A 16,721-nucleotide genomic window follows, 5' to 3' on the forward strand; every position below is an offset into this window, starting at 1 on the left:
ACCGGTAATCTATCTTTTTTTCTGCAAATTACTACGTTCAAATGTGAAGTAATGAAAGATTACGGTGAACTTGTATTGCAAATAGTGGTTACTATTGGTGAACACAAGGTAATTGGATTACTATCTGGAGAGTGTTATTTTTCCATTACCTGGGTAATCAATTGTTCATACCAATTTTACCCTTAATTAATAAACATTTTGGACACAAATGCCCTCATATGTCTACTAAATAACAATTAACCCAAATGTGCGATATGACTTTTTTAACCTAATATATTATTTTTTTAGATAGAAATACCCTCACTATTTATATGGATAATACCCAAAATGTTAGTAAACGGTCCCGTATACGCAGCGGAAACAAAAATTATAATATAACATGATCGTTTACGTGAGCCAAGATCAAGGGTATGATTTTACAATTTATATTAAATAAAATCTGCAAAAATATTCAACATGAGTTAAGAGAAACAAACGCACGTTTGGAGGCTCCACCACGATTGTCTTTGAACGTTTTGCTACCGATCCAAGTGTAGGATCGGACCTGCGTAGTCCACACGAAGACAATCTCAAAAGAACCAAAGAGGGATTTGCTAGATCCTCTTTGGCTTCAAGATTAAGAAGAAAAAACAAATCAATTGAAATTGATTTTAGGCTAAGAGTGTTTCTGTCGTGGGAGTCAAAGAGAGCGTTGCTGTGTGTGTTATTTTTAAAGAAAAATCAATTCATCATATTTTAATTAACACACACTTTTCTTTTTATAGTAAAATAATCAAGTTGCCCTAATCCCATACAGAATAGGCTTGGGCTCCAACCCCAAACGCCCATGTTGCCAAACACTCCCAATTTGATTTATTTTATTTTCATCATTATCTCAAATAAAATCAATTAATATATATATTTAATATATATTAACATTTAACAATAATGATAATATATTTAAATATGTGCGAACACACATTTAAACGTAATTTCACTTATTAACTTTCATATAAATTAAATAAAGGCTACGACCTCAGCAAATTTAATTGCACTGTGAAATTACCAAAATACCCTTTCGCCTTAAAAGACGAAAACTCCCTTCTTTCTTCTTGGATCTTTAAATTATCTTCTATGTGTATGACCCATAGGCTCCACTATATCGGCAGTGTATAGTATCGTGATTAACACCAATATATCGTCTCACTAATACACAGACCAAGATTGGCCCTAGCAAGGCATCATGGTCACCCGATAGATTCGGATTTAGCAGAGTAGCTAATGTCAACGATATGGTTACGTGCAATTCGATCCTTTCATCATTCGTTATCTCGACGAGATGAAGGCATAGAAATAGTGTCAACCTTCGGTTACTCTCGATTTATTTATTCAGTTTCTGGACCAATGACCCGTATTTAAACTGGATAGAGCAATACTCAATCCCACTGTGGCCACAGTTTTAATGTCATTGCCATATACTGAATTGCGTGTGAGATAACTTTCTCCCATACCCAGGAGTGATGAATCCTCTGTCAATCCACCATAGTCTTGATACACTCCTTGATGCAGCCAATCACCAACGTATTGACAGCTCTGAAAAGAACTGTGTTAGGCTAGTGTCAAACTACACCAATCGGTGCACAAGGCACTCCAGTGATCTCAAGTCTAAGGATCACATGCACACACCATTCGTAGAGGATTTGTTCCATGACACTGGGGTTACCATCCATATGGAATCCTCTAGTGGGTCAGTCCAGTGAACTTGCTGTGGTGTAATCGCTGCCGCACAAGCACCCATGTGTTGCACCAGGTTGTCACCAAACAACCTTGACAAGTGAGATCAGTCACGCCTTTCGACAGGGTCGTTCAACACTATGATAGCCTTACCGTATTATCTGTGCTCTACCTCAGAATAATACTGGGGCTACAGACGTTTCTAGAATGGCCACCATATGTGCTCATAGGGTTCTCACTATCAAGATTTGAAACACTTGATACCCTCGTCACGGTTCTACCATTCTAAGGACATATTATCAATACATATTGCAATAATAATGATTTACGCGATATAGAATAAAATGCCTTTTATGATTAATGAACATCATTACAAAGAGTCAATTTTCATAAATGATTGGCTCTAGGGCATCTACTCTAACACAAAATACCCCTAGCCACCAAGACAATTGTCGGCCGTCACCAACAATTGTCGAAAGATGCATGACCAGTTGGATATGGCCGATCATGCGCCGATCTAGGAGTTTTCGGCCAGATCAAAGGCTTGAAATGGCCAAATGGTTGTGCATTTAACTGAAGTGTCTTGGGCTGTGTGGTTTATTCCAGTCACAACGCTCTTCAAGACCCTCCTTCGACGTTTTCTAGCACTACACAAATATTCGACAAAACGTCGCAGTCAGCGACCCCCATCCCAGTGCGGTGCCAGCGCCCTACACAGTGTGTGTGACTGTTGTGCGGTGCTTGGGTGGTCAACGGGAGGTGCTGGTGCTGGGGTTATGGTGTAGGTGGCAAGGTGTGTCGATAGGTTGGCACTGAAGGCTGGCCAGAAAGTCGTGCGACTACGAAGATGAAAAGTCGCTCAAATGGGTTTTGCGACAGCGGGAGATGGTGTGGGTTTTGCAGCGGCTGGGAGTTGGTGTGGGTTTTGCGGCGACGGGAGATGGGTTGGGTTTTGTGACAGCTGGGAGATGGTTTTGAAGTGGCAAAGGGATGGTGGTGGGTTGGTGTTGGTGGTTGGGGTTGTGGAGTTGAGGATGGGTTGGTTGGGTTGTGAGAAAATTTTGGTAAAAGACAAAATCTCTTTAACCATTATATTAAATGATTTTTGGTTAATTAAGGGTGGGAATCTGGAATTATAAAACCAGGGTGGGAACTTGCCTTTTCAATAACCCTGGGTGGGAACATGTCGTTTACTCTAGAGTTCTACTTAATATATATGAACTATAAAAATTAATTAGGTTTTTCTTCACACCTGGTAAGGTTATAGTTGCTATCAGTCTCTAGTAAAAAACGTAAAATTTGAACAAACTAACGACTACTACTATATAGCCAACTAATGAATTGACAACGCGTAAAGCATGCAAGTTTCAACTAATTATCGATTGTTGGTTATGTTTTTCATAAACAAAAAACAATGTTAACTAATTAAGTAGTAAGTAGAGGAATTAATAATGAAAATTTTAAGCTGACTTTGAGCATTTAAAATACCAGCGTAGACTTTATGTGTGACTAATATTCTCCAACATTTTGCCTATAAATACTCTTAGCTTTTGCTCAATTGAAACCCAACTGACTCTCCTCTTTAATTACTCAAGATTGATTGAGTAATTAAAAGGAGCTATAACTCTTCATTATTGCTTATATGCACCTCTCTGTGTCCATTAATTCTAGCCCTATTAAACCAAAAAAACATGACAACGTGAGTTTGAATTTTAATCAAGTTGTGATATTTAATTTTTTTAGCATATATATTTATCTGTATGACAGAAATTAATTTCCTTTGCATACTTTTTTCTTTTATTTTTCTTGTCATCAGAAAAGGGGACAATATGATTCACAAATCAATGGAGAAAATCCTGACAGCACACTGACAGTCAAGAGTACCAATGATGAAGAAGAAAAAGTATCAGATCCACCAAAAGACGATCAAGGAAAACCTCCAGAAGTCAATCTTCACCGAAGGATGTAAAAGATAATAACAAGAATAATATGATAACCCCAGATGCAAAATCACCTTCAAACGACACGGGAGACGATCCAGAAACCAATTTCACCCAAGGATGTAAAAGATAATAAAAAGAATAATATAATAGCCAGATGCAAAATCACCTTCAACCGACACGGGAGGCGATCCAGAAAACAGTGAAGATGAGAAAGAAAAGTAGAGATTCTCACTAAGGGGCGCTGCTACTTTATCAAAACTTTGATCGCCTATAGCCAAAGTATGTATCTTTTTCCGATGATAGTTTAATCATCGAATATATCTTTTCTTGTTTTCTGATAAAGCTACCAAGCTGGTGGATTTGATCATCATCATGGATCTGATAAGTGTAGTTAGTTCATTTTAAAATTTCTCGTTTTCTTGTTTTTTTGTTAGAACGTTCACTCTTGTACTCTTTTATATGTTGGAAATTATGAATTAAGCATGTTCGAGTGTTAATGTTATATCTTTTTCTTATACTGCATCTTCTTCTTCTTGCTCGCATGACTAACTTTCCTTTGAATTAGGCATATTTTATATGCCTGAAGATTTTTCAAGGACTGTAATGATGAGTGAAATGAGAGTGTTTGGTTTGACAGAAAATGAAGAAAAAGTGGGAATTATTTTGAACCCACAACAGGTCTTCTCTCTGTTTGCTCTTATCAATTATAATGGCTCTATTGGGTAGCTTCTTCATGCTAAACGTGCCAAGCTTCAACTCACCCATTCAATCCACACCACCATCCCAAAAATAGGATCACGCATCTTAATTAAAAGCTTTCATGGAGTAATTTTTTTCCTTCTATATTTTCTTTCAATGATTTATCCTCACCACACATAAACCTAGGTATGTATATGTATATATTTTCTAGTACATACGTATGTACTCGCAGTTGTAAAATGAGAAGGAGAGAAAGAAAAAAATGTTTTGAATTGAATAAAGTTGGATAATTCCCCTCTTTTCATTTTTAGATAAAAAAAATGTTATTTGATTTGGATTAATTTTCAGAATAATTATCAACTGTTTTCCAGTGTTTTACTAATATTAAATTGGTTGTTTATTTAGTTTAAATGTTTGATTAAGTACAGAAGTTTTTTTAATAAGAATAATATTTATAATGAACATTCTCAGTTGACTTTTACCATTTACAATTACCTGGGAAGACTTATGTACTTTTGACTTAAATCAAACATTCCAGTCAGTATAGTAGGGGTTTCATTTTTTTTTTAAATATAATTAACAAAGAATTCTAGTTAATTATACATTAATTAAGTTTTTCTTTCCAACAACATGAGGAACGGAACAGTTGCTATCCGTCTTTAGTTAAAAAATATTAATATTAAATTAGAACAAGTAAACAAATTACGCACTAAAGAATTCCAGTTAATTATACATTAATTAAGTATTAATGCCTAACAATAGACAACCGCGTTAAGCATGCAATGTTTCAACTAATGATCCATTGTTTGGTAGTGTTTTTCGTAATGTGAACTAATTAAGTAGTAATTAAGTACAGGAATTAATAATGAAAATTTTAAGCTGACTTTGTCCCTTTAAAATTAGCTATGTTGATTTAAGTTTGACTTATGTCTAACATTTTGCTTATTGTTAATGCTTGATTTTAACACCAATGATTCGTACATATAAAGTGTTAAGTTGACTTAGAAATTACACGTGAATGAAAAATATAATGAAGTAAATAGAAGATGATTTTTAAAGTGGTTCGGATGCTTAAAATGAATCATACGTCCACTGTTCTTTTATTATTCTCTGACTATTTTTATAATATTCCTTGTAAGGCATACAAAGAATGGAGAAATGTTTTATTTATAGAGAAAAAATAATAAAACTCAAATGTTTGTCTAGCTTTCATATGCCCCGCCTCTCTTCTTTCGTGAAGAGATGTGCATATTTATACTTTCGAGGTCAATGTAATTAATGTTTTTTCAAGTTGTCTTGACATGTGGGGACCACTTCTTAATCCTTATTTTAAAATGAGATAGAATTGATATAAAATATCTCTTGGAGGTGGTTTGGGTTGATAACAGCTAATATCACCTTATCTTTATGTATTTATTGAACTATAATTGGTGGTGCTGACATCAGTGTGTATTTTTGGCACAACAGAAGTCTCCCAATTTTTGGAGTGCGTAATTGCACTTCAAAAACTCATATCTTAGATCTAAATGGTTGTCGCACTATAGGCTGTAGTCTCAAACTGAAGAGCTTGAACTATGTCTAGGGTGATCAGGTGCTGAGAACTAGGACTACGATCTGAGCGCTTGGAGTGATCCGAAGCTGAGCACGATCTAAAAACTGACATAAAATGTCCAATAGATGAATTCCTAAAGAGAGCTAATGTCAGAAGCCCAAACGCACTAGAGGCCTTAAACGGACAAGCCAACTTAAAACAGCTATAATTTTTTATCTGAGAGGAGTTTTGGAGCCTGTAAGATATCCACAGAAAGCTCGTTCCAAGCTCTACATCGTGACAACAAGGGAACTTGGTTATGGCCCTTTTTGGGGCCAAAATCCACAGTTTCAGCATGTTTCGGGGCTGTTTTGAGTTTTCTACGCTTTTTTTCTAACACTAGCAACTGGTCGCAATCTAAGAGCTGAGAACTGATCGCGATCTGAGAGCTGAGAACACAACCTGAGGTTGTTCGCTATCTTAGAGCTAAGAGCTAATTGCGATTTGAGAGCTAGGAGCTGATCACGATCTAATAGGGGCTCGACCTGAGAGCTTGTGGCGTGCGATCTAAACGATCCACAGTGTGCGATCTTAAGCAAATGAGCGAGCTTATGAGCTTGATCAAAGAGCATAAGAAGCTCGATCAGTGAGCATAAAGAGCTCGATCAGTGAGCATAAGGAGCTCGATTAGAGAGCATAAAGAGCTTTAATCTTAGAACTCAAAAGCTCTTTGCGAATCTGAAAGCTTGAGAACTCTTTGCAATCTGAGAGCACAAGGAGCTCGATCAAAAAGCACATAGCACAAAGAGTTAGATCAGAAAGTGTGAAGCTTGATCTGAGAACAGAAGAAGTTCGATCAGAAAACGCGAAGCTTGATCTGAGAACATAACAGGTTTGATCAGAAAGCAGAAACTTGATTTGAGAACTCAAGATCAGCGATCTAGGTGCTCGGAAGCGCGATCTGGGTGCTTAGAACCACGATCTAGCTGCTCGAAAGCACGATTTGAATGATCTGAACGCATGATCTCAACGATCTTGAACACGTGATCTGGATGATTTGAGCGTGCGATTTGCAATCTGGCCACACACTCTAAATGATCTGAACACGTGATCTCAACGATCTTGAATGCGCGATCTAGATGATCTGATCGTGCGATCTAGATGATCTGATCGTATAATCTGTGATCTGACCATGCGATCTAAGAGCTTTGATGCGTGCGATCTACAATCTGACCACGTAATCTGAGAGCTCTGATGCGTGCGATCTAGGATTTGGCCACGAGATCTACAAGATCTGAGAGCTCTGATGCATGTGATCTGCGATTTGACTACGCTATCTAGGCGATCTGAGCATGCAATCTGCTATCTGACCATGCAATCTGAGAGTTCTGATGCATGCGATCCATGATCTGGCCACGCGATCTAAGAGCTCTGATACGTGCAATCTAAAGCAGAAGATCAAAGCGATCTGAATGTGCGATCTACGATCTGGCCACGCGATCTAAGAGCTCTAATGCGTGCTATCTGAAGCTGAAGATTAGAGCGATCTAAACGTGCGATCTGCCATCTGACCACGCGATCTGAGAGCTCTAATGCGTGCAATCTGTGATCTGGCCATGCGATCTAGGCGATTTGAGTGTGCGATCTACGATCTGGCCACGCAATCCGAGAGCTCTAATGCATGAGATCTGCGATCTGACCATGCGATTTAAGGGCTTTGATACGTAAGATCTACGATCTGACCATGCGATCTGAGAGCTCTGATGCGTGCGATCTGCAATCTGATCACGTGATCTGAGAGCTCTGATGTGGAACAAGCTTCAGTATTTTGACGATAACTTGAGTTGTAGATGTTGGATTTGGAAGATTCTTAAACCATCGGAAAGCTAACTCGATGGGCTACAACTCTTGCATTTATCACATTGCCAGATTCAGACTTTATCAAGCTCAAATTTTCACAACTGATAATGTGAAGATTTTGAGGCTTGCTGGAAAAACATGGAGAGCTAATGTGAATCATGCCCTCCTTCTAGCGTCAAACTATTGATGCTTGATTCTGACACCAATAATTCACAAGTGTAAAGTGCTAAGCTGACTTAGAAATTACATGTAAATGAAAAATGCAATGAAGTAAATAGAAAATGATTTTTAAAATGGTTCAGATGCATAAAGTGAATCATACGTCCATTGTTCTTTTATTATTCTTTGACTATTTTTATGATATTGCCTATAAGGCATACAAAGAATGGAGAAATGCTTTGTTTACAGAGAAAAAATAATAAAGCTCAAATGTTTGTCTAACTCTCATATGCCCCGCCTCTCTTATTTCATGAAGAGATGTGCTCATTTATACTTTTGAGGTCAATATAATGAGTGTTTTTGCAAGTTGTCTTGACACGTGAAGACCCGTTTTTAATCCTTATCTTAAAATATGATATGATTGATATAAAATATATTTTGGAGGTGGTTTGGGTTTATAACAACTAATACCACCTTATCTTTAAGTATTTGTTGAACTCTAATTGATGGTGCTAATATTGGTGTTTATTTTAGGCACAACACATATAAATACTCTTAGCTTTTTGCTCGATTGAAACCCATCAAAGTGTCGTCGTTATTTACTCAAGAGTGATTGAGCAATTTAAAAGCAGTAAATTCTTTATTATTTACTCAATATGGCTCTACTTGGTAGATTCAGAAATATGAACCTCCCGATGTCCATTAATATTCAAGCCCTATTAACCCAAAAAATTATCACTCCGTAAGTTGATTTTTTTATCAAGTTCTTGATATTTTCTTTCAGCATATATAATTATATATATATAACGTTTTCTTTTAATTTAATTTTTCTTATCAACAGGAAACACGCAGATAAAATTGAAGGGGGAAGCGATCATCCACAAATCAATAGAGAAAATCCTTCCAGGAAACTGATCGCAGTTCAGAGTGATATCGGAAATTTTAAGTTAAATGTTGCAGAAGAAGATCATAACAGTACTATAGCAATCTTAGCTGCTGCTAAATCTGGAGATACCATCGATGAGGGAAACCCTCAAGAAATATATGCTTTACTCGATACTAATAACACTATAGTACCCTTAGCTGCACAATCAAGTCCACCTGAAGACAAACCAGGAAGTTCTGCAGAAACCAATCCTGAACCAAATGCTACGAACGATAATAATAACAAGAAGTAGATGCTTCTACTGGATGCGGCTATTACTTCATCATCAACTAGTTAAAAGAACATCAACTCATCATCCTCTGAACTATTTAGCTTTGATTAATATCTAATGTTGCAGAAGAATAAATTATCTAGTGTGTGTGTGTGTCCACTCAGCTACAGTGATGGGCAAGCGGCTGGTGATTTGATATTTCTGTTCATGGAATCTGATTGAGAAATCCATTTAGTTCATTTTTAATTTCCCATGTTCTTGTTCCTGTTCTTTTTTCTGTTGTTTTTGTTTTTGTTTTGTTTTTTGCTTGAGAAATCATGTTGATTATGAATGAACTCTTTTTATATGTTGGAAATTATAAATTAAGTTGGTGTGGGTGTTAGGATCTTTTTCTTATGTTGGATCATCTTCTTGCATATCCAAAACCAAACCCAAACCCAAACCGCTAGCACCAATTTGAGACAGTATATGAGTAGAATTGTTTTCAAAAACAGTTTTTGAATACAACCCTAAAAACTAATGTAAAATTTGAAAACGATTAAAAGTCTTTTTCATGGTCTTCTACCGTTTTTAATCTAAAAACAATATTTAAATTTTATATCAGACAAATTTACAATTATTAAAATACAATTAAAAAATTTGAATAGCATTTTAATTTTTGAAAATTATTTTTGTATCCAAACATGTTACTTTCAAGTTTCACAAATATATTTTTCTAATTTTTGGGATACTTTTCATTCAATCACGTATTTATTTACTTATTTTGGGCCTAAATTACATCTTTTAAAGCTTTAATAGGTATAAAAACTACTTCAGTGGATGTAAATATTCCTTTTCTAGAATGGGCTGGCCCAATATTAGCTTCGGCGTCGTTTTGTCCCAATCATTTTTCTCCGCAAAACTCATTTTCTGCAGCTCTGCAGCTAGCTTTTGTTCACTTCAAATCTCGTCTAAAACCCCACAAAAACCCTCGTTTCAGCCTTGTCAATGTCTCTCTTCAAAACCCTAAACCCTTCTCAGATTTCTCGCAACAAACATATCTCACTTCTTTCAGTCTTTCTCAGGACCCTAACATCAGTGCCATCTCAAAACCAAACCAGCAACAAGAAGCCTCTGTCTGTTCTTTTCGAAGAAGCCGTGGGGTTACGTAAAAAAGCAGACAGCGACAGCGAAAACGATACCACCAATGTGTTGAAAAATGGGTTGAAAGAATTAGAGCGAGAGGTGAGAGATTTGAAAGCCAAGAATCAAGAGACCGTGAGTGTTAATTTTGAAAAAAAAGAAGAGACAAAGAAAGTGAAGGGTTTGAGGTTGTACTCGTTGTTTGTTAACGGTAAGAGGGTGACTGTTGAAGAGAAAAACACGCGAGAGAGGAGAGTAGAGGAGGGTGGTACTTACCCAAAAAAAGGAGAGGAGGGTGGTCCTTACCCAAAAAAAGAAGAGGAGGGTGGTGTATTGAAGGAGCTGTCGCCGGATATGGAGACGTTTGTGAATCATTTGTACAAAGAAGGGTATTTTAGTAAAGGTAATTTCTTGCGTCCTAATCAAAAGAGGTTGGACTTTGGCTGTTTTGATGAGAATTATGGCCGGGATTTTATTAAGTTTGCTGCTGAGAAGTTTGGCGAGGATCATCAAGAAATTGCCAAGTAAGTATTTTTCTTTTTACCCATATTTGTTTGTTTATGAATTGATATAGTCTATTTGCATTTGTTATTAGGATGGCCAGGATTTTCGGTCGATTTGGTGTTTGATAAAATGAAGAGTAGGAGAGAAGGCATTGAGGTTTTTTAACATTATGCTGTTGGTTTACTAAAATGAATAGCTGATTAAAGTCGGTTAATTAAATTCATCTTAGTTCAGAGGAGATTTTTGCTTATGTACTTATCTATGCCCTGTATTGAAATTGTAGCGGATCGTTTTCTTACCTTTTGAACAACCACATGAAGTATTAGTCATGTCCATTTTCAAAGATATAATTCTAACGTTGAAACTGATGAAGTAATGTCAGCTCAAGTTTGTGAATTTACATTGACATTGAGATAACTTTTTAAATTTTACAAATAGTTATGGGGGATGGGAGGATGTGAACTAGTTATGTTTGAAATTTTCTTGTCTGAGGTTTTTAAAAAATATTATTTGTGTAAGTGTTTGGCCTTTTTTGCATTGGTGGACAAGTCTAGTGATTGCTACCTTTATTGAATATGAGACATGCAAGTGGTGCTATATTCAACAATTTTTAGTAGTTTCATTCATGGACTTGCTGTGGTGTTAAATTGAAGTAATCGGAAATTGTTAAAATAATGTCATTTCATATAAATGATGATAATAATATTCTGCAGCATTTATTTATCAGTAATGCAGTGTGATTCATGATGTCATGCTTATTTACCAATTTTATTTTCTTACAACTTTAGTTACTGCAGTGGGTTTGCCACTAGACCTGTGTGAATGATTAAATAGATTGTGCAATCATCTTACCTGATTAAGGTGATATTAAAATTTGGCACCTGTTCAACTATTTATAATATGCCTTTTTAAATATTTGTTCAACTTAGTATGTTTGCTCTAGTTCCGCTTGCTCCTTTGTTGGCAACGTGTGTCTGTCTTTGCACCCACTGTTTTATAATCCTATCTTGTGGAATTACAGATGGTTGTCGGGAAGCGACTTGAGAACGATAGCTCTCTTTGGTTGTCCTTCCACTACAAAGAAGGCTGTCTTTTCTGCTAAACAATTGCGCAGATTTTTTGAAATTCAAGAAGACACTGTAAGCCAATATGTCCATTGATCTTTTTTTCTTTCATAAAGCATATTTATCTTTGGACAAATATACTGTGAAATTTCCTTGCCTTTTGCATTTATGCTCATTTAAAATGCTTATCTTAGTGCAATTTAATTATGAATTTTCAGTGCTTTATGTATTGTGCTTGTTTCAGGTATGTCGCAAATGTGTGTTAAAAGAGTCATGCAAGTTTGTAAATCAAAGCATATGGAAAGGTCAACATAAGAATTTGAATTTGGTTGTAGTGATGAGGGTTATCACTAGGTATGCTCTGGAGTCAGTACCTCCGCAATTGGTAGTGCCTGATGAAGTAAAGGCTTCTGTCAGTCGATTGTTCAAGGAGGTTATCAACCTAAGTGAAACTACTCATAAAGCTACTTCCACTATATCTGTATAATCCAGGTAATTGGTGGCTAAATTGCTCTTCAAGTGCTCAGCTTTCATCCTATGTCTCACCAATTATTCAAACCAGATATCAGTATGACCAAAGATGTCTGAAAGGAGGGTGTAGATCATTACTATAGACCTGCAGGAGCCAATAAATGGACTTCTAGATAGAAAATGATGGCTGATGGTATAATTGTTTGTCCCAGTTGCTGCTTGGCTTGATGCTGGAAGTTCTAGTTTTATCTGAAAGGCAGCGTTTCATTTATTAAACTATTGATAGCTCTAGTCACAATACACAAACTCGATTATCCTCATGAAGGTAGCTTATAGTTTAGTTAATTCTAAAATCCTTGGAAATTTTTGCTATGTCCACACAAAATTATTTTCTTCTTTTTCTTATTATCGTTATAAATTTTGACATGTATGTCATAGACAAATACTGGTGAAATGAACACAATCGTGGATCATTTACTTTTATTGCAAGGTTTGTCAATATTGCATGATTCTTTCTTTGGCCTAAATGGTAGGTAAATAATCTGTTGACTAGTAGATTTATGTCGAGAATCAAAGATTGAAGTCTAAGGAAATTTTATGTCAGTCCTACTTTAGAAATTTGAATGTTAGATACGAAATGAGTGCCCATCTGATAAATTTAATTCTTAGCATATTAGCATCATGTATTCTTGTTAAATTCTGCTTGAGAAGCTTGTTTGCCACGAGGCCACTTGATATTGTTATTGATGATCACCTTAAATTGTTTGCCGGGTTTGCAAAGCTAAGCTTATGGCTTTGTACTGTCCCTATTAGGCCAACAAAATTGCTTGTTATTATTTAAACACTCAACAACTAAGGCACGAGGTTGAAGAAGTGCCAATTTCTTGGTAGTTTGTTACTCACATGCCCTTGCCCTCCAAATTTTCAGGTTATATTAACCATAATAAACAATCGTTTCCAAGTAAGAGTCGTATTAGGAAGTTTATGATGATTAACTGTTTGTGGTTGCTGATTAATCAAAGATTTCTGTCAAAAGAGTTGTTTTGTTTCCCATTTGGTGCCCATGCTTTATGTTCCAAAATTGCATCAAACTCTCTTTTCAAGTGAATCGCCCAATTTCTTTTACTTGGCAATCAAAATTAAGGACTAGCCTACAGGCTAGAAACTTCTGCAGTGGGGCAGTTAGAGCTGGCCCCTTAATGAACTTTCCAACATTTTGATTCAGCCAGAATTTTGAAAGTTGATTTCATATGAAGACCATTGAAAATGATCTTTCTTTGTTTTCTTGCCCTCAATACTTTTCTCATCACATGTAAAAACAACCAACAATTTTATTCCAATTCTTGAAAGTCATGATCAATAATTTGACCAGAAAACGAAATGCACGAACCCAGTACTCCATTTCCTGCAAACTGTGAAAAGATAACTTTCTTCTGGTAAATCCAGAAAAGAAGAAACAAAACAATATGAGTAAAATGCCATTGTGTAAGTTTCAACAATGAAAGTAGACATTAAAACCAAAGAAAGATGACTTGAAATGACCCCATCAACAGAATCAGAACTTGTTTCTTTTAGCAGAAGAATAAACAGGCATGAAAGTGGTGATAGGGTCGATTCCAATACATTGTTTTAAAAACCGGGACCTGGTCACGTGTCCGGTTCGAGTCAACATTAAACCCGCTATTATGTAATAACCCGTTTTAAACCGTTTAAAATTCGGATAAAATGTGTGAACCGCCGGTCCGGATAAACTGGTCGAAAGTTTCAAAATGGGAAAAAAATCCCTAACTCTACACAAGTCGCAAGGCCATTCCATTTTGATTTCACTTCTCACTTTCTCTGTTTCTCAAATTTCTCAGCTTCTTCTCTACGCAAATTCCTCTCTAAAATCTCACTCAAATCGCAATAAACTCCACTTCCTAAAGTCTGAAATTACAACCATTCACCAAATCGCAACTGAACTCTCTGAAATCGACGACGACGACGCCTTCCTCCCTCGCCGAAAATTGACGATGACAACTCCATTCCCTGCTGGAAATCAACGACGACGACGGCTGCTCCATTCCTCGCTAGAAATTGATGATGACGACAACAACTCCATTCCTGGACGACGACGACAACAACTTCGTTTCTTGTTGGAAATCAACGACGACAGTTCCATTCCTCGGTGATCCAGGTAATAAACATATCATTCACAGGTTCGTCTTCAATAATGATTTCGTTTTTAATGCTTAAATGTGATTCTTTTGTTTGCAAAAAGTTTACATTTCATTACTATGAAACAGAGTTCATTTGTATGAGGAGCGCAGTATTTCTATCGGGTAAACAACAATAGCTTGCAGATTAAATGCTTTCGGATTACTTCAGTGAATTTTTTAACAAAAATGGATTTCCTGATTGATTATTGTCAATATAAATTAACTTATTGTTCTTTCCGTAGTATTGCATAGTGCCATTACATGCCTGAGATGAATTTATATCTGTGCTTGAGATGTGGCACTGCTAGGAGTTGTATACCCATGAATTATCAAACTTTTGTCTGCCCTGTGTCATTGTTGTCTGTAGCTAATTTTCAGCTGGTCTTGTAACAGGTTATTTCTGATTGGTTTGAGTAAATTTGGAAAGGGTGATCGGAGGAGTATTTCAAGGAATGTAGTGGCACCAACTCAGGTATTAAATGTGATTTCGTTTTTAATGCTTAAATGTGATTTTTTTGTTTACAACAGTTTTTACTATTAGGTTGTGATTGTTATTGAATTTGAATTTTGAATTATCTTACCTAATAATTAAGTTGTTATTATCTTAATAAAAAATAGAAATCTTAAAATACAGAATAAACAGTAGGTTTTTTTCTGTGTTGACATTACCGATCCAATCAATGATCCAATCGATTGAATTGATTAACCTGTGACCCAGGCAACAAGGCGGATTGCCCTTTGATCCCGATTTTAAAACAGTATTCCAATATGGTGTTTGTGCCTTTGAAGAAACTTTTAGGTGAGAATAGGTCCCATATTATGTCCTACCTTCTTGAATGATATGTAACTGAAAGAATCCTATGCATATTCAATGGTCCTGTGATTGAACAAGACAGGAAAGGTTTATTTATGAGCTTATGTGGATGATTTTGGTCCACAAATATTACTTTAATACAGTCCATAAATGTGGCCGGCTGAATCAACTTTATGATAACCCCCTTTCTGCGTAAAATGCCTTATCAAAAAATTCCTATACATATCGTCAAAAGACAACATATCATCAATCTTTAAAAATTATAGATTTCATTTCCCCTATATATTATATCATGTCCTTCTCATTACATGCTGTATAATTTATTTTTTCTTCCAGATTATGTAAGCAGTTTACTTGTAGTGACAGTAAAGGTCACCAAATTTAATATAACATTACAATCATGTTGTCATCTTTCCCCTTACACGACATCAAATATTTTCTTGAACAAATTTCCTTAACTCATCAGCAGATATGAAAAATCGATTTTGCCCTATAAAATCATATTAACCCTATCCAGTTTATTGCGCACAAAAATCTACATAACATGTAACAGTGTTTCGATATTTTAGTATTATTTGATATTAAAATCAACAAAAACTGGCTAGACAATTGGATCGGAAACCTCGACTTGAACAGGCCAGCTGGCGGCGCCGGCGCGCAGATGTAGGTGGGCAGCTGTTGTTTCTTGTTTAGTATTTGTTTTTGTATAACTTTTGCCGGGTTTTTTGTAATGTTAAAGTGAGGTGAGATTGAGTGTTAAATCATAAATGTATTTGTATTATAAATATTTATGTGGTTCCACTCAGGAGAAAAAATTTATATGGGACAGTCCCGTCATCCCATTTTGCTCATCTGCTGAAGCTCTCCAATAAGCAATAAGGTAATTAAATGTGTTATCTTATTTTAGTTAAAAAAAAAAAAAAATTCATCCACTTATAAAAATGATATAAATAACTATCTATCACCGTACATTGATAATTACATTAATAATTATTACAATAATATGTTGTTTTGAAAATAAACAATAGGTATCATTACAGTAGTAAAATGGAATGATAAAATTGTCACGTGTAAGTATTTTTATCAATCACACAATGAGTTAACTGCTTTTTCTCACCCAAATAATGGTTTAATAACTGATTTTTTTCATTCTCAAACTTTTAAAATATCACTTTATTATCCAAATTTATATTTCGACGATGAATAGAGAGCAAATTCGGTCTAGATTGTTAAGGCTTTTGATGATTAGGATTGATCAGAATTTGACTTAGGAGAGGCGACTGTGTAAACCCTAATTGCTTGATTACTAAGGATTGGCAAGGTTGGCGAGAGTAGGGTTTGAGAGGTTTAAGTGAGTGATGATCGGAAAGAGTTGGGGTGTTGTAGGGTCGTAATGATGCCAAAATTGGAAATGAAATATAAATTTGGGATAATAAAATGATATTTTAAAAGTTTGTGGGCGTGAAAATGTCATTGAGCCATTATT

At 35.8% G+C, this 16,721-nt stretch overlaps 1 protein-coding gene across 1 annotated transcript; it reads left to right on the forward strand.

Moving 5' to 3' along the window:
- The first annotated feature begins 10,005 nt into the window (after positions 1 to 10,005).
- LOC116115188 lies at positions 10,006 to 12,667 on the forward strand. Its single transcript, XM_031401349.1, has 3 exons — positions 10,006 to 10,708; positions 11,710 to 11,827; positions 11,997 to 12,667. Exons 1-3 carry the CDS (start codon positions 10,050 to 10,052, stop codon positions 12,237 to 12,239), a joined length of 1,020 nt encoding a protein of 339 aa, XP_031257209.1. The 5' UTR covers positions 10,006 to 10,049; the 3' UTR covers positions 12,240 to 12,667.
- Positions 12,668 to 16,721: the final 4,054 nt, after the last annotated feature.

The sequence above is a fragment of the Pistacia vera genome, unplaced genomic scaffold (assembly GCF_008641045.1).
Source record: "Pistacia vera cultivar Batoury unplaced genomic scaffold, PisVer_v2 Contig732, whole genome shotgun sequence".
NCBI classification, from domain to species: domain Eukaryota; kingdom Viridiplantae; phylum Streptophyta; class Magnoliopsida; order Sapindales; family Anacardiaceae; genus Pistacia; species Pistacia vera.

What these genes read in the sequence shown, in the direction of transcription:
- LOC116115188 (XM_031401349.1), top strand. Translation starts at nt 10,050, where the DNA reads ATGTCTCTCTTCAAAACCCTAAACCCTTCTCAGATTTCTCGCAACAAA. An exon ending in GATCATCAAGAAATTGCCAA is followed by an intron (nt 10,709 to 11,709) that starts GTAAGTATTTTT and finishes GTGGAATTACAG; the next exon opens with ATGGTTGTCGGGAAGCGACT. An exon ending in TTGAAATTCAAGAAGACACT is followed by an intron (nt 11,828 to 11,996) that starts GTAAGCCAATAT and finishes TGCTTGTTTCAG; the next exon opens with GTATGTCGCAAATGTGTGTT.